Below are 24642 nucleotides of genomic sequence, written 5' to 3' on the forward strand. Positions count from 1 at the left end.
CTTAAGCTAGCAGACAATATCAGGAATATCACTAATCTTAGCAGACAATATCAGGAATATCACTAAAGTTAGCAGACAATATCAGGAATATCACTAATCTTAGCAGACAATATCAGGAATATCACTAAAGCTAGCAGACAATATCAGGAATATCACTAATCTTAGCAGACAATATCAGGAATATCACTTAAGTTAGCAGACAATATCAGGATTATCACTAAAGCTAGCAGACAATATCAGGAATATCACTAATCTTAGCAGACAATATCAGGATTATCACTAATCTTAGCAGACAATATCAGGATTATCACTAAAGTAAGCAGACAATATCAGGAATATCACTAAAGCTAGCAGACAATATCAGGAATATCACTAATCTTAGCAGACAATATCAGGAATATCACTAATCTTAGCAGACAATATCAGGATTATCACTAATCTTAGCAGACAATATCAGGATTATCACTAATCTTAGGAGACAATATCAGGATTATCACTAAAGTTAGCAGACAATATCAGGAATATCAATAATCTTAGCAGACAATATCAGGAATATCAATAATCTTAGGAGACAATATCAGGATTATCACTAAAGTTAGCAGACAATATCAGGAATATCAATAATCTTAGCAGACAATATCAAGATTATCACTGTAATCTTAGCAGACAATATCAGGAATATCACTAAAGTTAGCAGACAATATCAGGAATATCACTAAAGTTAGCAGACAATATCAGGAATATCACTAAAGCTAGCAGACAATATCAGGAATATCACTAAAGCTAGCAGACAATATCAGGATTATCACTAAAGTTAGCAGACAATATCAGGATTATCACTAAAGTTAGCAGACAATATCAGAATTATCACTAAAGTTAGCAGACAATATCAGGATTATCACTATAATCTTAGCAGACAATATCAGGAATATCAATAATCTTAGGAGACAATATCAGGAATATCACTAATCTTAGCAGACAATATCAGGCTTATCACTAAAGTTAGCAGACAATATCAGGAATATCACTAAAGTTAGCAGACAATATCAGGATTATCACTAAAGCTAGCAGACAATATCAGGATTATCACTAATCTTAGCAGACAATATCAGGAATATCACTAAAGTTAGCAGACAATATCAGGATTATCACTAAAGTTAGCAGACAATATCAGGATTATCACTAAAGTTAGCAGACAATATCAGGAATATCAATAATCTTAGCAGACAATATCAGGATTATCACTAAAGTTAGCAGACAATATCAGGATTATCACTAATCTTAGCAGACAATATCAGGAATATCACTAATCTTAGCAGACAATATCAGGAATATCACTAAAGTTAGCAGACAATATCAGAAGTTCAATACAAATGAACCCATCTCCAAAGGAAGAAGTTTGATGTAGGCCAAAGGCCAAAATGTAGGTCAGAGTGACCTACTTTTGGTACATGAGACACTGCCTCACCTTGATTGTTCACCCATGACCCTAGTATGAAGTTCCAGTGACGAGTAGTGCATGAGATACTTAAAATAGACATGTGAGGGTTGTATGATGATTGTGGGCCAAATATAACAAGAGGCCCAATGGGCCTGTATAATTCTAATGCTACACCAGCAACTTTAAAATTAAATTTATCTAAATAACTTATGTAGATGCTGATTAAGCTGATTACCTCTTCATTCAAATATTGGAGTATGTAAACTTTGTTTTTGTAGCCCTTCAGCATAGCATGCTCCTCATCAAATATCATCCCCCTGCCTCTCTTGTTGATTCAGACACATCAATTAAAATCAAACACATTTGATCTTCAAAGTAAGTCAATATCATTCATTCTAACACACTTGGTAGCCATCCACTAGAACATACTATTGACCCAGTGTCTCGATCCTTGCCATTGGCTATTGAGAAGAAGTCGTATAAATATTTTGACATGTTTGACCTCTGACCTTCTAGCATGCTTGTGACAATATACATTTACCCTGGACCTCTTGTTCATTGTTGTTAAAAAATACAAACAGACATGACCTTGAAAGTAGGTACTCATCATTTAAAGAAACTTGGTAACCTTTTATACCAGTATGCCACTGGCCCAACATGATGACCATGGGCATCTTAGTTATTGAGAAATAGTTGTTTAAATGGAAATGTTGACACTGGACAGACAGAAAGATGGCAAGATGTACAGACAGCCTGATGGACAGCGAACACCACACAATGGCCAGACGTACAGACAGTCTGATGGACAGCGAACACCACACAATGGCCAGATGTACAGACAGCCTGATGGACAGCGAACACCACACAATGGCCAGACGTACAGACAGCCTGATGGACAGCGAAGACCACACAATGGCCAGACGTACAGACAGTCTGATGGACAGCGAACACCACACAATGGCCAGACGTACAGACAGTCTGATGGACAGTGGACACCACACAATGGCCAGACGTACAGACAGTCTGATGGACAGCGAACACCACACAATGGCCAGACGTACAGACAGCCTGATGGACAGCGAAGACCACACAATGGCCAGACGTACAGACAGCCTGATGGACAGTGGACACCACACAATGGCCAGACGTACAGACAGTCTGATGGACAGTGGACGCCACACAATGGCCAGACGTACAGACAGTCTGATGGACAGTGGACACCACACAATGGCCAGATGTACAGACAGCCTGATGGACAGTGGACACCACACAATGGCCAGATGTACAGTGGACACCACACAATGGCCAGACGTACAGACAGTCTGATGGACAGCTAACACCACACAATGGCCAGACGTACAGACAGTCTGATGGACAGTGGACACCACACAATGGCCAGACGTACAGACAGTCTGATGGACAGTGGACACCACACAATGGCCAGACGTACAGACAGTCTGATGGACAGTGGACACCACACAATGGCCAGACGTACAGACAGTCTGATGGACAGTGGACACCACACAATGGCCAGACGTACAGACAGCCTGATGGACAGTGGACACCACACAATGGCCAGACGTACAGACAGTCTGATGGACAGTGGACACCACACAATGGCCAGACGTACAGACAGTCTGATGGACAGTGGACACCACACAATGGCCAGACATACAGACAGTCTGATGGACAGTGGACACCACACAATGGCCAGACGTACAGACAGTCTGATGGACAGCGAAGACCACACAATGGCCAGACGTACAGACAGCCTGATGGACAGTGGACACCACACAATGGCCAGACATACAGACAGTCTGATGGACAGCGAACACCACACAATGGCCAGACGTACAGACAGTCTGATGGACAGCGAACACCACACAATGGCCAGACGTACAGACAGCCTGATGGACAGCGGACGCCACACAATGGCCAGACATACAGACAGTCTGATGGACAGCGAACACCACACAATGGCCAGACGTACAGACAGCCTGATGGACAGCGAAGACCACACAATGGCCAGATGTACAGACAGCTTGATGGACAGCGAAGACCACACAATGGCCAGACGTACAGACAGTCTGATGGACAGCGAAGACCACACAATGGCCAGATGTACAGACAGCCTGATGGACAGTGGACACCACACAATGGCCAGACATACAGACAGTCTGATGGACAGCGAACACCACACAATGGCCAGACGTACAGACAGTCTGATGGACAGCGAACACCACACAATGGCCAGACGTACAGACAGCCTGATGGACAGCGGACGCCACACAATGGCCAGACATACAGACAGTCTGATGGACAGCGAACACCACACAATGGCCAGACGTACAGACAGCCTGATGGACAGCGAAGACCACACAATGGCCAGATGTACAGACAGCTTGATGGACAGCGAAGACCACACAATGGCCAGACGTACAGACAGCCTGATGGACAGCGAACACCACACAATGGCCAGACGTACAGACCGCCTGATGGACAGCGAAGACCACACAATGGCCAGACGTACAGACAGCCTGATGGACAGTGGACACCACACAATGGCCAGATGTACAGACAGCCTGATGGACAGCGGACACCACACAAAGCTCACTTGCCCATCAGGTACGGTGAACTTAGCTTAGATAGAATTATGTTACCTGCTCTTTGTGAGATTTTGGTGATTTTCTAGGGTACACACAGTGCACGTTAGACTGTAGTTGCTGTGGTGTGTTGAGACCACATGGCAAGGGAATCCTTTGAAGAACTTTCCTTGGCCAGTCAGGAGAGCAAAATAAAGGCAAGGTGGCCAACATCATGTAGGAAAACATACCTGTAGACAAAGAATTCAATATCACATACCTGTAGACAAAGAATTCAATACCACATACCTGTAGACAAAGAATTCAATACCACATACCTGTAGACAACGAATTCACTATCACATACCTGTAGACAAAGAATTCAATATCACATACCTGTAGACCAAGAATTCAATATCATATACCTGTAGACCAAGAATTCAATATCTTGTACCTGTAGACAAAGAATTCAATACCACATACCTGTAGACCAAGAATTCAATATCTTGTACCTGTAGACAAAGAATTCAATACCACATACCTGTAGACCAAGAATTCACTATCACATACCTGTAGACAATACTTCACTATCACATACCTGTAGACAATAATTCACTATCACATACCTGTAGACAAAGAATTCAATATCACATACCTGTAGACAAAGAATCCAATATCTTATACCTGTAGACAAAGAATTCAATACCACATACCTGTAGACAATAATTCACTATCACATACCTGTAGACAAAGAATTCAATACCACATACCTGTAGACAATAATTCACTATCACATACCTGTAGACAAAGAATTCACTACCACATACCTGTAGACAATAATTCACTATCATATACCTGTAGACCAAGAATTCAATATCTTGTACCTGTAGACAATAATTCACTATCACATACCTGTAGACAAAGAATTCAATATCATATACCTGTAGACAAAGAATTCAATATAACATACCTGAAGACAAAGAATTCAATATCACATACCTGTAGACCAAGAATTCAATATCTTGTACCTGTACACAAAAATTCATATCACATACCTGTAGACAAAGAATTCAATATCATATACCTGTAGACAAAGAATTCAATATCATATACCTGTAGACAAAGAATTCAATATCATATACCTGTAGACAAAGAATTCAATATCTTATACCTGTAGACAATAATTCACTATCACATACCTGTAGACAAAGAATTCAATATCACATACCTGTAGACAAAGAATTCAATATCACATACCTGTAGACAAAGAATTCAATATCACATACCTGTAGACAAAGAATTCAATATCTTATACATGTAGACAAAGAATTCAATATCTTATACCTGTAGACAATAATTCACTATCACATACCTGTAGATAAAGAATTCAATATCTTCTGTAAGATATTACAAACAAGGTGCTTATTTGGTTAAATGTTTGTACCTATACTGATACAGATATGTTTACAACAAGAGGTCCAATGGGCTTTAATGGTCACCTTTGTTCTGAAATACATACTGATAGTTGATGTTTTGTTTTTAAGTTAAGAATATGATACATCTGACATAGTGTCAGCTTGAAGGTAGGTCAAGGTCATTCAGTTGAACAAACTTTCCAGTCACATATAATATTATAATATAATCATATAATCAACTTCATTTGAATTTGTCTTTCTAAGGACAATTTAAAATAGTGTAGACAACATTTAATTACTAACCTATATTAAACATCTGGGAGTTCATGAAATGGAAAGAAGAGCCAAAAAAAAGAGCTGCTGGTCTTGTCTTGTCGAGGAACAGGAAGAAACCGAGGAACATATCAAGCAGCAGTCCGCCAATGTGAACCACATACAAATCAATTTGATCATCTGACAGCAGCAATCTAAAACAAATTGAGGTGATATATATGTCAGGGGTACAGTCACTGTACATTGTGTGGGTGATATATATGTCAGGGGTACAATGGGCCGTCACTGTACATTGTGTGGGTGATATATATGTCAGGGGTACAGTGGGCCGTCACTGTACATTGTGTGGGTGATATATATGTCAGGGGTACAGTCACTGTACATTGTGTGGGTGATATATATGTCAGGGGTACAGTCACTGTACATTGTGTGGGTGATATATATGTCAGGGGTACAGTCACTGTACATTGTGTGGGTGATATATATGTCAGGGGTACAGTTACTGTACATTGTGTGGGTGATATATATGTCAGGGGTACAGTCACTGTACATTGTGTGGGTGATATATATGTCAGGGGTACAGTGGGCCGTCACTGTACATTGTGTGGGTGATATATATGTCAGGGGTACAGTCACTGTACATTGTGAGGGTGATATAATGTCAGGGGTACAGTCACTGTACATTGTGTGGGTGATATATATGTCAGGGGTACAGTGGGCTGTCACTGTACATTGTGTGGGTGATATATATGTCAGGGGTACAGTCACTGTACATTGTGTGGGTGATATAATGTCAGGGGTACAGTCACTGTACATTGTGTGGGTGATATAATGTCAGGGGTACAGTCACTGTACATTGTGTGGGTGATATATATGTCAGGGGTACAGTCACTGTACATTGTGAGGGTGATATAATGTCAGGGGTACAGTCACTGTACATTGTGTGGGTGATATATATGTCAGGGGTACAGTGGGCTGTCACTGTACATTGTGTGGGTGATATATATGTCAGGGGTACAGTCACTGTACATTGTGTGGGTGATATAATGTCAGGGGTACAGTCACTGTACATTGTGTGGGTGATATAATGTCAGGGGTACAGTCACTGTACATTGTGTGGGTGATATATATGTCAGGGGTACAGTGGGCCGTCACTGTACATTGTGTGGGTGATATATATGTCAGGGGTACAGTCACTGTACATTGTGTGGGTGATATATATGTCAGGGGTAAATCTATTTTGGGTTAGTGCCGATTTCAAGAAAAAAATTAACAGACAGGTTCTTTTTTTAAGGAAAGTGAATGAAATATCATGACATAGACAAGGTGTAATTAAGGTCTCATTTACAAGGTACCTGTATGTTGTTCTTCAAGATGACCTATCTATCAGTTCTCACCTGAAAGGATCAAACACCCATCGACTGGAGAGGTTCTGCATGGAGTACCCTGTCACCCAGTCCATGTCTAACTTCTTTAGCCCAGCAATAAAATATACCAGGAATATCTGTTCAACAAAAACATTTGATAATGATGAAGAATTAACTTTAAAATCTCAAAACTCCTGTAGCAATAAATACAATGTTTTTCAAGAAATATGTCATAATCTCCTCTTTGATGGAAATGGATCAAAAATTTACCAAAAATTGCCGTTATCAGGAAGATTTTGAGCTGTCCCATAAACATACTGGAGTCTCTAAAATGGTAGTTTTTACTGCTGTTTAAAATTCCAGCATTTCAGGAACGGTTCACTTGTTGTCTGTACAATGTAACCAGATTGATTGTCCTGTTCACTATCTTTGGCAGTAGGCCTCAGTGTCAGTTTCACTCTATCACAAGGAGACAAAACATCAATACACTGCAGCCTCCAATAACACACCAATAACACACCAATAACACACCACAAGCATGAATCTTACACACAAGTGATGCCACCCGTAAATGGACCATATCTGTTGATAGGACGTTAAACAATACAAAACCAAACCTGGGCAAACATGCAGGTTATACAATATGTATTTTTGTTTTCTAGTAAAATATTTGAATTTTCCCCTTTTGTCCCCTGCCTCTCTTGCCATACCAAACCCATCATTTGTATATATCCCCATCACCTTTTAATTCCCAGTAACACAAACTGCCAAGATATCAAAACAAGATTTAAATACAGAAATAAACAAGCATACTGGGTATTTCTAAAGCAATACATGTCCCCTACTGGCCCCAAATAAAAATAGCTACAGTGACGTTGACCTGAATCTAAAAACCCTGAAACTCTGACTTATCAGAGATAGCATGGTCTTTTATCATTGTGTGAAGTTTGATCAAAATCTCCCAAGGAATGAAGCCGCTAGCGCTGACAAACTTGGGTGTTACAGACAGATGGGGGACATAAAATCCCCCCATCCCCCCCAGATGGGTTATCAAATGCTGCACCACACCATCAGCCACCATTGGTGAGCTCATCAACACTGTGTCTGTTCATACCTGACACCTGAGTAAGGTGTAGTTCCACAGAGGAACATGGCAGTTCCTTAACTCAGGCCTTAACAGTCCATCCAGTGACCTGTTCTCAAAAAGAAACAAAAAACAATTTAGAAATATCGACACAATATTCCCATTAAAATTAAGATGATAATGACCGAGGGGATTCATATCAGAAAATGTTACTTCCACGATCATTATGAGGTATCACTTTAGATTTCAAAGGCCATATTTACATTTATTATATATATTGTGTTTGTAGAAACACCAGTCATTTCTATAGTAACACCAGTCATGTCTGTAGTAACACCAGTCATGTCTGTAGTAACACCAGTCATGTCTGTAGTAACACCAGTCATGTCTGTAGTAACACCAGTCATGTCTGTAGTAACACCAGTCATGTCTATAGTAACACCAGTCATATCTGTAGTAACACCAGTCATGTCTGTAGTAACACCAGTCATGTCTGTAGTAACAGACCAGTTACATTTGTAGTAACATCTATACCTGTCAGGTCTGTAGTAACACCAGTCATGTCTGTAGTAACAGACCAGTTACATTTGTAGTAACATCAGTCATGTCTGTAGTAACATTGGTCATGTCTGTAGTAACACCAGTCATGTCTGAAGTAACACCAGTCATGTCTGTAGTAACACCAGTCATTTCTGTAGTAACACCAGTCATGTCTGTAGTAACAGACCAGTTACATTTGTAGTAACATCTATACCTGTCATGTCTGTAGTAACACCAGTCATGTCTATAGTAACACCAGTCATGTCTGTAGTAACAGACCAGTTACATTTGTAGTAACATCTATACCTGTCAGGTCTGTAGTAACACCAGTCATGTCTGTAGTAACAGACCAGTTACATTTGTAGTAACATCTATACCTGTCAGGTCTGTAGTAACACCAGTCATGTCTATAGTAACACCAGTCATGTCTGTAGTAACAGACCAGTTACATTTGTAGTAACATCTATACCTGTCAGGTCTGTAGTAACACCAGTCATGTCTGTAGTAACAGACCAGTTACATTTGTAGTAACATCTATACCTGTCAGGTCTGTAGTAACACCAGTCATGTCTATAGTAACACCAGTCATGTCTGTAGTAACAGACCAGTTACATTTGTAGTAACATCTATACCTGTCAGGTCTGTAGTAACACCAGTCATGTCTGTAGTAACAGACCAGTTACATTTGTAGTAACATCTATACCTGTATCTGTTGGCATCACAAAGCAGCAGTATGACGGCCATGAGGCCGTAAAGGTAGGAATGGTTGTTCCAGCTTGTCTTGTCCAACAGAAATATATACCAGTATGTCAGCAGGAACATTAAACAGCTGATTCTGTACAGTAGTCCTAGCATGATCCCCACAGCACCTGTATAAAATATCTATATTAATATGATCCCCACAACACCTGTATAAAATATCTATAGTAACATGGTCCCCACAACACCTGTATAAAATATCTATAGTAATATACACAGCTTGGCTATACTCCAACATGGTCCCCACAACACCTGTATAAAATATCTATAGTAACATGATCCCCACAACACCTGTATAAAATATCTACAGTAATATACACGACTGGTCCCCACAACACCTGTATAAAATATCTATATTAATATACACAGTTGGGCTGTACTCCAACATGGTCCCCACAACACCTGTATAAAATATCTATAGTAATATACACAGCTTGGCTATACTCCAACATGGTCCCCACAACACCTGTATACAATATCTACAGTAACATGGTCCCCACAACACCTGTATAAAATATCTACAGTAATATACACCGCTGGGCTGTACTCCAACATGGTCCCCACAACACCTGTATAAAATATCTATATTAATATACACACCTGGGCTGTACTTCAACATGATCCCCACAACACGTGTATAAAATAACTATAGTAACATGGTCCCCACAACACCTGTATAAAATATCTATAGTAACATGGTCCCCACAACACCTGTATAAAATATCTATAGTAACATGGTCCCCACAACACCTGTATAAAATATCTATAGTAACATGGTCCCCACAACACGTGTATAAAATATCTACAGTAATATACACAGCTGGGCTGTACTCCAACATGATCCCCACAACACCTGTATAAAATATCTATAGTAACATGGTCCCCACAACACCTGTATACAATATCTATAGTAACATGGTCCCCACAACACCTGTATACAATATCTATAGTAACATGGTCCCCACAACACCTGTATACAATATCTATAGTAATATACACAGCTTGGCTATACTCCAACATGATCCCCACAACACCTGTATAAAATATCTACAGTAACATGGTCCCCACAACACCTGTATAAAATATCTATAGTAATATACACAGCTTGGCTATACTCCAACATGATCCCCACAACACCTGTATAAAATATCTACAGTAACATGGTCCCCACAACACCTGTATAAAATATCTATAGTAACATGGTCCCCACAACACCTGTATACAATATCTATAGTAACATGGTCCCCACAACACCTGTATAAAATATCTATAGTAACATGATCCCCACAACACCTGTATAAAATATCTATAGTAACATGGTCCCCACAACACCTGTATAAAATATCTACAGTAACATGGTCCCCACAACACCTATATAAAATATCTACAGCAATATACACAGCTTGGCTATACTCCAACATGGTCCCCACAACACCTGTATACAATATCTACAGTAACATGGTCCCCACAACACCTGTATAAAATATCTATATTAATATACACAGTTGGGCTGTACTCCAACATGATCCCCACAACACCTGTATAAAATATCTACAGTAACATGGTCCCCACAACACCTGTATAAAATATCTATAGTAATATACACAGCTTGGCTATACTCCAACATGGTCCCCACAACACCTGTATAAAATATCTATAGTAACATGGTCCCCACAACACCTGTATAAAATATCTATAGTAACATGGTCCCCACAACACCTGTATAAAATATCTATAGTAACATGGTCCCCACAACACCTGTATAAAATATCTATAGTAACATGGTCCCCACAACACCTGTATAAAATATCTATAGTAACATGATCCCCACAACACCTGTATAAAATATCTATAGTAACATGGTCCCCACAACACCTGTATAAAATATCTACAGTAACATGGTCCCCACAACACCTGTATAAAATATCTATAGTAACATGGTCCCCACAACACCTGTATAAAATATCTATAGTAACATGGTCCCACAACACCTGTATACAATATCTACAGTAACATGGTCCCCACAACACCTGTATAAAATATCTATAGTAACATGGTCCCCACAACACCTGTATACAATATCTACAGTAACATGGTCCCCACAACACCTGTATAAAATATCTATATTAATATACACGGCTGGATCTTAACAGCAGTGTAGTAAGATCCCACAAATCGCAGTATCCCTCAATAGTCCTTTCTGCTTTAATCCCATTTTGTATATTAGTGGAACAAAACAGAACAGAAAGAAGTGTCGAAAAGATTACATACCCAACAACATGATGAAGTATACTACATACATCCATTCAAGGGGGAGGGGTCGCAGCCAGTCAAATAAAGGGAAATGACAGACAGAGTTGTCTCCCCACCGAGTATCCGCCACAGCCATGCCCCTCTCCTGCGGAATGTCAATCACCATCAGAAGACCTGCCCAAACAGAAAATCATCACTGGTTCAGGCTTTGCATTTGCATCCCTTTAAGATTAAATGGGGTCCCCTATGCATTGTATGAATGGACTTCGTAAAAATAACTGGGGACCTTTCTAATTTCTGTGCTTCGAAGGTCTATATGCATTTTGAAGTGTTTTGATAAACAAATTAACAAATTAATGATGACCAGACACTGGACTTCAGCTCCGAGTCTTTTGGACCATGTAAATTAGCTTTTGATTCGTGTGCAGCAATATGGCTGATATATAGTTGTTACATAGCCACACACAATATTTGTTTGCAACAAGAGGCCCAGAAGGCTTGTATCACTCACCTGGTTGGATTTAACTAAACATCAAAATATGTTCAATTTTATTAATAGATTTATATGTTGATGTCAAAAAATGCTATATATGGTTATGGGGAAGGGATCTCAACTGTTTCAAAGATAAAACCTAGAAACGAGGTCCATACACTGTATGGGCATGATAAGACCCCAGGGATTGTTTTAAAACATGCTTGTGTTTAAAGAAACTAAGTCTGATGGGGTAGGGAAAGACCTCAGGGCCTATTTTTACATCATGATTGTGTTTATATCTTTATGACAAGCAATGCTGTATATGTTTATAGGCTGGGGATCTGAATGGTTTCAAAGATATATCAAAGAAACTAAGTCCCTAGGGATTGGGAAAGACCCCAGGGCCCATTTTTACAACAGGATTGAGTTTATCTCTCCATGCCCAGCAATGCTATATATGGTTATGAGGTGAGAATCTAAACAGTTTCAAAAATACAAACAGTAGTTTATAGCAATATAGCCAAATTGCTCCCTTCTGGCCCCGCTCCTCAGCCCTCTGCAGGTCAATCTGACAATTTGTATTTTTTGAAATCCCCATCACCTAAAGATGTTACTACTAGTAATTATATATGAGAAATATTCATCGCTTAGTTCCAGAGAAGAAGTTCTTTATAGCAATTAAGCCAGATTGCTCCCTTTTGGCATCGCCCCTGAGCCATTGGGGGTCAGCTGGACCATTTGTAGCTTTTTGATTCCCCAGCCCTAAGGATGCTATCAGTCAAATGTGCATGATATCCATTGCTTACTTTCAGATAATTAGTTGTTTATAGGGATATAGGCAAACTGATCCCCTTTGATGAATCAGAGAATGCTGGATCTTTACTACTTGTATTTAAAGACAAGAGCCCTGGCCCAGAGAGCCTGCATCGCTCACCTTGATATTTCAGTAGTCTAATGTTTTTGCTGCCTCTCCAAACAAATGTAGACCAATCCTGTCATTCAAGAAGAAGGATTTTAGGTTGGCATTGTTTGTATTTTTCTTTTTTTTTCTGTCTCTCTTTTTTTGCAATGTTTCCCCAATAGGGCCCTTTCTCTCTACCCCCAAGAGAGATATACCCTCAATTTATGCAACATCAAATTCCTTTACCCAATAACACTACAGACTACATTTCATCAAAATCTATTCAGTAGTTCAGGACAAGTAGTGATTTAAAGGATTTACCTAAATCTCCACCATAGGAAGCACACACTCCATTTATACAACATTACATTGCCTTTGCCCGATAATGCTCCAGATTAAATTTCATCAAAATCAATTTAGTCAATCAGGACCAATAGTGATTTAAAGAAAATGTTGACGGCAAGACAGATGAAGGACGACAGATGCTGCGCAATGACATAAGCTCACTGGCCTTGAACTTGGACCAGATGAGCTACAATGCTTTTAACCTTTAGATAATTGGATCTGCTCACCAAACATAAATCGTGTAATTCCTAAACTTGCTGAATCTGTTGGCCTACAGAGGAGCTTCACTATTGAGGAATATGATGTGAGTTCATGTAGGCCAAACCCAAAAACTGTGGAAAACTTTCCTTGTCCTTCTGACTGTTTGACTGTCCACTCCGCTGACTGCTCGACTGACTGCTCTGCTGACTGGTCGACTGACTGTTTGAGAACATTTTTTACCTCGGTGTCTCTCTCCTTGAACTTTTCTCTGTGCCTCAGATTGTAGCGTTGCGCCATGACTCCTTCCACAAAAGTCAATCAGTATGAGTAGCACAGGACACAACCTTCCTGTTAAAACACAAATATATAATTTAGTGTCTGTATCAATTCACAAATACTGTATCTCGTCAGTGTACCTGTATTGTACCTGTATTGTACCTGTATTGTCAGTGTATTGTCAGTGTATTATCAGTATACCTGTATTGTCAGTGTACCTGTATTGTCAGTGTACCTGTATTGTCAGAGTACCTATATTGTCAGTGTATTGTCAGTGTATTATCAGTATACCTGTATTGTCAGTGTATTATCAGTATACTTGTATTGTCAGTGTACCTGTATTGTCAGTGTACCTATATTGTCAGTGTATTGTCAGTGTATTATCAGTATACCTGTATTCTCAGTGTATTGTCAGTGTACATATATTGTCAGTGTATTGTCAGTGTATTGTCAGTATACCTGTATTGTCAGTGTATTATCAGTGTACCTGTATTGTCAGTATACCTGTATTGGCAGTGTACCTGTATTGTCAGTGTACCTGTATTGTCAGTGTGCCTGTATTGTCAGTGTACCTGTATTGTCAGTGTACCTGTATTGTCAGTGTATTGTCAGTGTATTGTCAGTGTATTGTCAGTGTACCTGTATTGTCAGTGTACCTGTATTGTCAGTGTACCTGTATGGTCAGTATACCTGCATTGTCAGTGTACCTGTATTGTCAGTGTACCTGTATTGTCAGTGTATTGTCAGTATACCTGTATTGTCAGTGTATTGTCAGTATACCTGTATTGTCAGTGTACCTGTATGGTCAGTGTACCTGTATTGTCAGTGTACCTGTATTTTCATTGTACCTGTATTGTCAGTGTACCTGTATTGTCAGTGTATTGTACCTGTATTGTCAGTGTACCTGTATTGTCAGTGTATTGTCAGTGTACCTGTATTGTCAGTGTACCTGTATGGTCAGTGTACCTGTATTGTAAGTGTACCTGTATTGTCAGTGTACCTGTATTGTCAGTGTACCTGTATTGTCAGTGTATTGTCAGTGTACCTGTATTGCCAGTATACCTGTATTGTCAGTGTACCTGTATTGCCAGTGTACCTGTATTGTCAGTATATCTGTATTGTCAGTGTACCTGTATTGTCAGTGTATTGTCAGTGTACCTGTATTGTCAGTATACCTGTATTGTCAGTGTATTGTAAGTGTACCTGTATTGTCAGTATATCTGTATTGTCAGTATATCTGTATTGTCAGTGTACCTGTATTGTCAGTGTATTGTAAGTGTACCTGTATTATCAGTATATCTGTATTCTCAGTGTACCTGTATTGTCAGTGTACCTGTATGGACAGTGTACCTGTATTGTCAGTGTACCTGTATTGTCAGTGTACCTGTATTGTCAGTATACCTGTATTGTCAGTGTATTGTAAGTGTACCTGTATTGTCTGTATACCTGTATTGTCAGTGTACCTGTATTGTCAGTGTACCTGTATTGTCAGTGTACCTGTATTGTCAGTATACCTGTATTGTCAGTGTACCTGTATTGTCAGTGTATTGACAGTATATCTGTATTGTCAGTGTTCCTGTATTGTCAGTATACCTGTATTGTCAGTATACCTGTATTGTCAGTGTATTGTCAGTGTATTGACAGTATACCTGTATTATCAGTGTATTGTCAGTGGATTGTCAGTGTATTGACAGTATACCTGTATTGTCGGTATACCTGTATTGCCAGTATACCTGTATTGTCAGTATACCTGTATTGTCAGTGTACCTGTATTGTCAGTGTATTGTCAGTGTACCTGTATTGTCAGTGTATTGTCAGTGTATTGTCAGTGTATTGTCAGTCTATTGTCAGTCTATTGTCAGTATACCTGTATTGTAAGTGTACCTGTATTGTCTGTATACCTGTATTGTCAATATACCTGTATTGTCAGTATACCTGTATTGTCAGTGTATTGTCAGTATACCTGTATTGTCAGTGTACCTGTATTGTCAGTGTACCTGTATTGTCAGTGTATTGTCAGTGGATTGTCAGTGTATTGTCAGTGTATTGTCAGCGTATTGTCAGTATACCTGTATTGTAAGTGTACCTGTATTGTCAGTGTATTGTCAGTGTATTGTCAGTGTATTGTCAGTGTATTGTCAGTGTATTGTAAGTGTACCTGTATTGTCAGTATACCTGTATTGTCAGTGTACCTGTCCTGTATTGTCAGTATACCTGTATTGTCAGTGTATTGTCAGTATACCTGTATTGTCAGTGTATTGTCAGTATACCTGTATTGTAAGTGTACCTGTATTGTCAGTATACCTGTATTGTCAGTGTACCTGTATTGTCAGTATACCCGTATTGTCAGTGTATTGTCAGTGTATTGTCAGTGTACCTATATTGTCATCGTAGCTGATACCCTGTCTTGTCAGTGTTTTAAAAGTGTGGATGGATATTTTCACGCCCTTCCCACTTTGATGACACAAAGTACTTACCAGATTGTGGTCAGAAAACATAAATAAAGATAAAGCAACACGATCTAGTAACGATAGAGGATGTTCTACATTTCTATCTTACTTGTAGGATTTCCCTCTGTGAAATTAATCAACAAGATACCTTATCTATACAGATCACATGTGGTATCATCTAAAACCAAATCATATGACACTACACTACACCCTCCCCACTACACTACACCCTCCCCACTACACTACACCCTCCCCACTACACTACACCCGCCCACGACAACCGACACCCGCCCCACGACACGACACCTCGCCCCACGACAAACCACAACTCCCCACACACACACCCCCCCACTACAACTACAACCCCCCCACACAAACACCAACACCCCACACAACACACACCCTCCCCACACAAACCTACAACCTCCCCACTACACACACCCTCCCACTACAACACCCTGCCCCACGACAAACCAACAACCCCACACACACACACCCCGCCCCACACAAACCGACAACCTCCCCACGACACGACAACCGCCCCCACACACGACAACCCTCCCACGACACCAACACCCGCCCACACACACGACACCCCCCACACAAACCACAACCCCACCACACGTACACCCGCCCCTACGACACGACACCGCCCCACGACACAACCAACACCGCCACACTACACCACCCGCCCCATCGAACCAAAACCGCACACCCCCCACCCTGCCCACGACAACCCCCCCCACTACACGACACCCTACCCCACGACACGACACGCCCGCCCCACTGACAAACCGGACAACCGCCCCCACGACACGACACCCGCCCCACGACCAAACCGACAACCGACCCACAAGACACGACAACCGCCCCACGGACACGACACCCGCCCCAGACCACGACATACCGCCCACAATACACTACACCCGCCCCACGACACGACACCCGCCCCACGAACACGACCACCCGCCCCCACGGACACGAAACCACGCCCCCACGACAAACCGACACCGCCCCACCGACACGACACCCGCCCCAGGACACGACAATCCGCCCCACGACACGACAACTCCCCACGACACTGACACCCTGCCCGAGGACACGACACCACGCCCCACTACACGACAACCGCCCCACGACACGACACCCGCCAACCCGGACACGACACCCGACTCCGACGACAAACCGACCACCCGCCCAGGCGACACGACACCCTCCCCATGGTACACGACAACCGCCCCACGGACACGACCTCACCACCCCTCAGGGGGCCCCACTACACTACACCCTCCCCACTACACTACACCCTCCCCACTACACTACACCCTCCCCACTACAAACCTACAACCTCCCCACTACACTACACCCTCCCCACTACACTACACCCTCCCCACTACACTACACCCTCCACACTACACTACAACCCTCCCCACTACACTACACCCTCCCCAGTACACTACAAACCTCCCACTACACTACACCCCCCCACTACAAACCTACACCCCCCCACTACACTACACCCTCCACACTACACTACAACCTCCCCACTACACTACACCCTCCACACTACACTACACCCTCCCTACTACAAACCTACACCCTCCCATCTACACTACACCCTCCCCAGTACACTACAACCTCCCCACTACACTACACCCTCCCCACTACACTACACCCCCCCACTACACTACACCCTCCCCACACAAACCTACAACCCCCCACTACACTACACCCGCCCCACGACACGACACACCCCCCCACGACACGACACCCCCCCACGACAAACCGACACCCGCCCCACGTGACACGACACCCGCCCCAGGACACGACAACCGCCCCACGACACGACACCCGCCCCCACGACACGACACCCGCCCCACGACAAACCGACAACCGCCCCACGACACGACACCCGCCCCACGACAAACCGACAACCGCCCCACGACACGACACCCGCCCCACGACACGACACCCGCCCCACGACAACCGACAACCGCCCCACGACACGACACCCGCCCCACGACAAACCGACAACCGCCCCACGACACGACACCCGCCACACGACACGACACCCGCCCCACGACACGACACCCGCCGCACGACACGACACCCGCCACACGACACGACACCCGCCCCACGACAAACCGACAACCGCCCCCACGACACGACACCCGCCCCACGACAAACCGACAACCGCCCCACGACACGACACCCGCCCCACGACACGACACCCGCCCCACGACACGACAACCGCCACACGACACGACAACCGGCACACGACAAACCGACAACCGCCCCACGACAAACCGACAACCGCCCCAGGACACGACACCCGCCCCACGACACGACACCCGCCCCACGACACGACACCCGCCCCACGACACGACACCCGCCCCCACGACAAACCGACAACCGCCCCACGACACGACACCCGCCCCACGACACGACACCCGCCCCACGACAGGACAACCGCCCCACGACACGACAACCGCCCCACGACAAACCGACAACCGCCCCACTACAAACCGACAACCGCCCCACGACAAACCGACAACCGCCCCACGACAAACCAACAACCGCCACACTACACGACACCCTCCCCACTACAAACCTACAACCTCCCCACTACACTACAACCTCCCCACTACACTACACCTTCCCCACTACACTACAACCTCCCCACTACGCTACACCCTCCCCACTACACTACACCCTCCCCACTACACTACACCCTCCCCACTACAAACCAACAACCTCCCCACTACACTACACCCTCCCCACTACAAACCAACAACCTCCACACTACACTACACCCTCCCCACTACAAACCTACAACCTCCCCACTACACTACACCCTCCCCACTACACTACACCCTCCACACTACACTACACCCTCCCCACTACACTACACCCTCCCCACTACACTATACCCTCCCCACTCATAACATTTTAATTACGTTCCATTGTCTATAACTAGATAAATCAAGTTATAAACAACATGACGACATTTTGACTATACTTTGGTAAGCCTGTGAAAGAAAATAATGCAGCTGGAAAGGTTAATTTTAATTTCTTCCAATATAAAGTAAAATTCAATTTTCTACACATGACTGGTGATTTTTGGATATGGAATTTATTTCACACGAGTAAGTTATTTTTTAAAAGTTACAAAAGACGCTCGTTAAAGCTCGTGTCTTTTGTAACTTTTAAAAAATAGCTTTCTCGTGTGAAATAAATTCCATATCCAACAACCACTCGTTGTGCAACCTCTATATATCCTTCTGTATATTCAACATTTGGCCCTGTGGAACCATATAAAGGTAGAATAGTCACTATATAACACAGTGCAGGCATAACATCATGACAGAATGTGTTGTACGATGCTGTTGTGGTCCACGTCCTGGGAAGTTAAGGAAGCCCACTCGTAGAGCTCTCCCCGTACGCTGACCCTATCTCAGGCAAGTGACAATAGTAAGATACGGCAAGTGTTAGCAGATCCCCCAGTTAGAGAAACAGCATATATTTCATTTAGTTATATTGTAAGTGAAGGGTCTGCAATTTATAGGAACCACTGGCATGTGAAGTTCCTACGCTACCTGTACAGGTATGTAGAAATCTGGTTTCACCTTGACCTTCTCATGCAGTAATATACTGTAAACGTGATTATTTTTGCCGTGGGTTATTTTTGCGATTTCAATATGTAAACTATTCACGTGAGGGTAATTTTCGTGATTGATCCACATTCGCTTGTAGTTGAATATTACGCAAATTGATATAAAAATAATACGTGTGGGGGTAATTTTCGCGAACAAAAGGATTCCTCGTAATTAGCGTAAAATTCCCCCTCGCGTAAATTTCAAAGTTTACAGTAGGATATCCTACGTTGGCTTCGTCAATTCTTTAAATTCTATTGATTTGTTTTGTATGTTTTCTATTTATACAGTGTATACAGTTGTGTTATATTTATACAGTGTATACAGTTGTGTTATATTTATACAGTGTATACAGTTGTGTTATATTTATACAGTGTATACAGTTGTGTTATATTTATACAGTGTATACAGTTGTGTTATATTTATACAGTGTATACAGTTGTGTTATATTTATACAGTGTATACAGTTGTGTTATATTATTTATGCACAAATTCAACATGGGGAGTATATGCAAATAATGGTTGTTGAATGTTAGTATTCAGTATATAACAGGTTTAAGAATTTATTAAGACAAATGGTAATTGTATTTTTGAGATGAACAGTAAGACTTTTATAGGGTAGGACTGAATTGTTTACAGTTGATGGTAATTTATAATCATTTATGTTGTGTTGCTAATTAAGCATGTGCTATTTTGTGAGCGGATTAGCAGGTTACGGAGGTATATGCAAAAACTTGATCACTGTTGACTCTGGTGATATGTGTATTCCAATGTGGGTTTATTGTATTCAGAAACAAGAGGATATTCGTTACTTAAGTCATTGTTTCATGACATATACAATGTACATGAAATTACCTGTAACAAATAATACCTAATTAGCTAATTACATGGTTGGTAAAAAAAACTGAGGCAAAAGACTTAAGATCATTATCTATGATGGAAGTAGATAGGTTTTCATTAGAATATTTCATATCTCTGTCCAAGTAAAGCACAGCTATATATCTGGTGGTTAAATATGAAGACACATTCCCGAATCCTACAGAGAAAGTAGGTCAAACTGAAGTAGAAGAAAATGGCATGGACAATGGAGGTGAATCTCCAATAAAAAATACCTCATGCATGGAATGAAATGACTACAGGTCCTGAAAAAGGAAGTGTGTGAGATGAAATGGAATGGAGTAATGGAGCAAAGAGTCGGTACCAATAGTCTAGGGGAGACAACTCCATGTCAAACCAGGGTTGACAGGATTGTTAAACATCCCTAGTCTCCATAGTAGTATGCAATGAATTTAATTTTGAGGATGGAAAATAGAAAAAAAAAATGTCTAAATATGCAGAAATTATAAAGAACTGAATGAAATTTAAAATTAGCTTCACTAAATGTATATTAGAGGTACCTGAAACTGTCATTGTGGGCTCTCCAGAAATGGATTGAACCGACACATTTTGTTGGTTTCTAAGATTGTCACACCACCCCATGGATATTTTACACACCGACGTTCCTCAGCAGGAGAGGGCAATATTGGATGAAGATATATGTTCTGTCCAGTAAAAGGTTGTGAGGAGAAAGCATGTATGATATGATCACCTCAGGCTGCATAGGATTAAGACCCACCAACCAATGGCTGCCTACTTTTGTAACAGGAGAGGGAAGATGCGACAATTGGACCCGAGGACTTGAACCTGGACCTCCAAACTCTAAATGGATGCTCTAATTATTTGAGCTACTTGGCCATCACCGTTCAGCCAAGTCAATTTAAGGTACGCGACACATTTGCTGTCAGATGTTTATTTTTTCTGTCAACACATTGGAACCAACTGCAGCAACACTAAAGATTGCAGCCAACATGTTGTTTTGATGAGAGATCTCAGTGGTGGGCACGAGTCAGATCGATCATTATGTTGTTTAGATGAGAGATCTCAGTGGTGGGCACGAGTCAGATCGATCATTGTGTTGTTTAGATGAGAGATCTCAGTGGTGGGCACAAGTCAGATAGATCATTGTGTTGTTTAGATGAGAGATCTCAGTGGTGGGCACGAGTCAGATCGATCATTGTGTTGTTTAGATGAGAGATCTCAGTGGTGGGCACGAGTCAGATAGATCATTGTGTTGTTTAGATGAGAGATCTCAGTGGTGGGCACGAGTCAGATCAATCATTATGTTGTTTAGATGAGAGATCTCAGTGGTGGGCACGAGTCAGATAGATCATTGTGTTGTTTAGATGAGAGATCTCAGTGGTGGGCACGAGTCAGATCGATCATTATGTTGAATTATGGATAAATAATCAAATTATAATGTAAGATGTGTTTCTGTGACTGAAGATAGGTTTCATGGGATGGTTTACACTTCATCCTCCATATCAAAGGCATTCACTTTCACCTTCTAAAATTTGAAGGGCTCCTGCAAATTAGATTGGTCTACAGCAGTATTCTGGAGGGGAAAAAATGACCAATCAAAATATACATTATTAATGTCTTCTGGCTTTGCAACTTTCTGTAAACACACATGATAATGCCTTGTTGCATTGTCATTTGCGTGACGAGCAGCTTTTAATACCAGTGAGATTGCTGTGCGATACTTGGTATGTTTTTTCATGGTGTTCATTACACTGTACCTGCAGCTAACGACTACATTACAGCTTTTTAATATACCCCGCCCCCCCCACCACCAGAACCTACGAAAATGTTATAATTCATATGGACAATTTTTTCTGCAGATGTAAATTATAATACTACTTGGTGTATACAGCAGGTTTAGGAAAACCACAAACACTCTCGAAATAATTATTATACATACATCAGTTGGAATATGGATTTGTTACTAAAAATAACCAAAATCACTTTAACAGTTCATTTTACAGTACATTATTTAAAGTCGTAATAATTTACGACAAGGTATATGATATTTTACCAAAGGATCTTTACTGAAAGTGTTGTGTACTTAGAAACTTGATGCGACTCTACCGGAAAAGGATTGCATCAATTTTTGGTACTTTTTCACATGAAAACTATTTCATTTTTGCAGTTATGTGATGTTTTATGACTAAACAAATGTGATATGGATGAATGATTTAAAAAAAAAAAGTAGATAACTTTAAAGTAGCTGGCTATTTTTAGTAACAAATTTAAGCTATACCCTAATAGGAAAGTTTTCATATTATATATGCGGGTTGGAGATTTCCCCCAACCTGTAGAGTAACACGAGACAGACCATAATGGATCACAGGGGCTCCAGTATGAGAAATCAGTTAACAACCACAACACTATAAATTCAGTATTAATATACATTCTGAAACCTTATACAAATCAGACTTATCGATTTACACACCGATAACCCTGACTTTTATAAGGTTTCAGAATGTAAATCCATAACTCCTACTTTTATAAGGTTTCAGAATGTACGTATGAATACTGAACTACAGCGCGGTGGTTGATACATGTATGTTTATTGTTACTCAAAATCCGAAAACCGAAGCCCTCTGTAATGGACAGATGGATAGAGAGTTTCTTCCGAGATGAGAGATGGGGTTCTGGAGTTTCTGATCAGCACAAAGGCGAAACTGGAGTCGTAATTTGTGGTTCCATGTCAGCTAAATAATCGTGTAGCTAAAATAAGTTAGTGCTTACCTATATCACACAGAAAAGCCAGTCAGCATCCCAAACTACGACCCTCTGTGTGCTCTCGATCTGATGGAGGCATGGATCTCTACTTTCACTTCAGCGACGTTCGAGGCCTAGTCTAGCTCGCTGTTTACATCCGGCTTGAAACAAGAACAGTCCGGCTCAGACTGAGCGGAGCGCCGCTAGTGGCTAAGCCTCGTAGGATATCGATTTTATGGACAGTGACGCTAATGGGGCGAAATGTGTATTTATATATGTGATATGTGTAACTGGTATGCCCTTACTTAGCCCGAGTTTCTACTGGCCCGACAACATCACTGGCGTAGAGCCCCTTATTGGGCCCCTGCAACAGAAACGGTGTCAGGCCAGAGGAAACTCCGAATAACCCTTACTGCACGCTGTGTGACTGGTATACTGTGACTGATATATTGTACACGTATTAGATACCGGCAGAACGATTTACCCCAAAACACCCAAAAACTACCAAAAACACCCAAAAAACTACCCTAAAACAGCTCACAACATCAACGCATCTCTGATACAGGAAGCTTACCAGTCACACAGAGACAGTATCTGATACAGGAAGCTTACCAGTCACAGAGACAGTATCTGATACAGGAAGCTTACCAGTCACAGAGAGACAGTATCTGATACAGGAAGCTTACCAGTCACAGAGACAGTATCTGATACAGGAAGCTTACCAGTCACAGAGAGACAGTATCTGATACAGGAAGCTTACCAGTCACAGAGACACTATCTGATACAGGAAGCTTACCTGTCACACAGAGACAGTATCTGATACAGGAAGCTTACCTGTCACACAGAGACAGTATCCGATAAAGGAAGCTTACCAGTCACACAGAGACACTATCTGATACAGGAAGCTTACCAGTCACGCAGAGACAGTATCCGATACAGGAAGCTTACCTGTCACACAGAGACATTATCTGATACAGGAAGCTTACCAGTCACACAGAGACACTATCTGATACAGGAAGCTTACCAG

The 24642-nt window shown here is 41.7% G+C and overlaps 1 protein-coding gene across 1 annotated transcript in view; it reads right to left on the reverse strand.

Moving 5' to 3' along the window:
• LOC117339305 (vitamin K-dependent gamma-carboxylase-like) overlaps positions 1 to 23967 on the reverse strand; it is a 37724-nt gene extending 13757 nt beyond the window's left edge. Inside the window, exons 1-8 of the mRNA XM_033900825.1 lie at positions 23643 to 23967; positions 13663 to 13984; positions 11733 to 11888; positions 9406 to 9571; positions 8193 to 8271; positions 7109 to 7215; positions 5742 to 5905; positions 4102 to 4274 (exon numbers count right to left, since the gene is read on the reverse strand). Of these exons, the coding sequence (XP_033756716.1) occupies positions 4102 to 4274; positions 5742 to 5905; positions 7109 to 7215; positions 8193 to 8271; positions 9406 to 9571; positions 11733 to 11888; positions 13663 to 13933 (1116 nt within the window). The 5' untranslated portion in view covers positions 13934 to 13984; positions 23643 to 23967. The remainder of the gene's footprint in view (positions 1 to 4101; positions 4275 to 5741; positions 5906 to 7108; positions 7216 to 8192; positions 8272 to 9405; positions 9572 to 11732; positions 11889 to 13662; positions 13985 to 23642) is intronic.
• Between the last annotated feature and the right edge of the window lie 675 nt (positions 23968 to 24642).

Source organism: Pecten maximus, chromosome 1 (assembly GCF_902652985.1).
Source record: "Pecten maximus chromosome 1, xPecMax1.1, whole genome shotgun sequence".
NCBI classification, from domain to species: domain Eukaryota; kingdom Metazoa; phylum Mollusca; class Bivalvia; order Pectinida; family Pectinidae; genus Pecten; species Pecten maximus.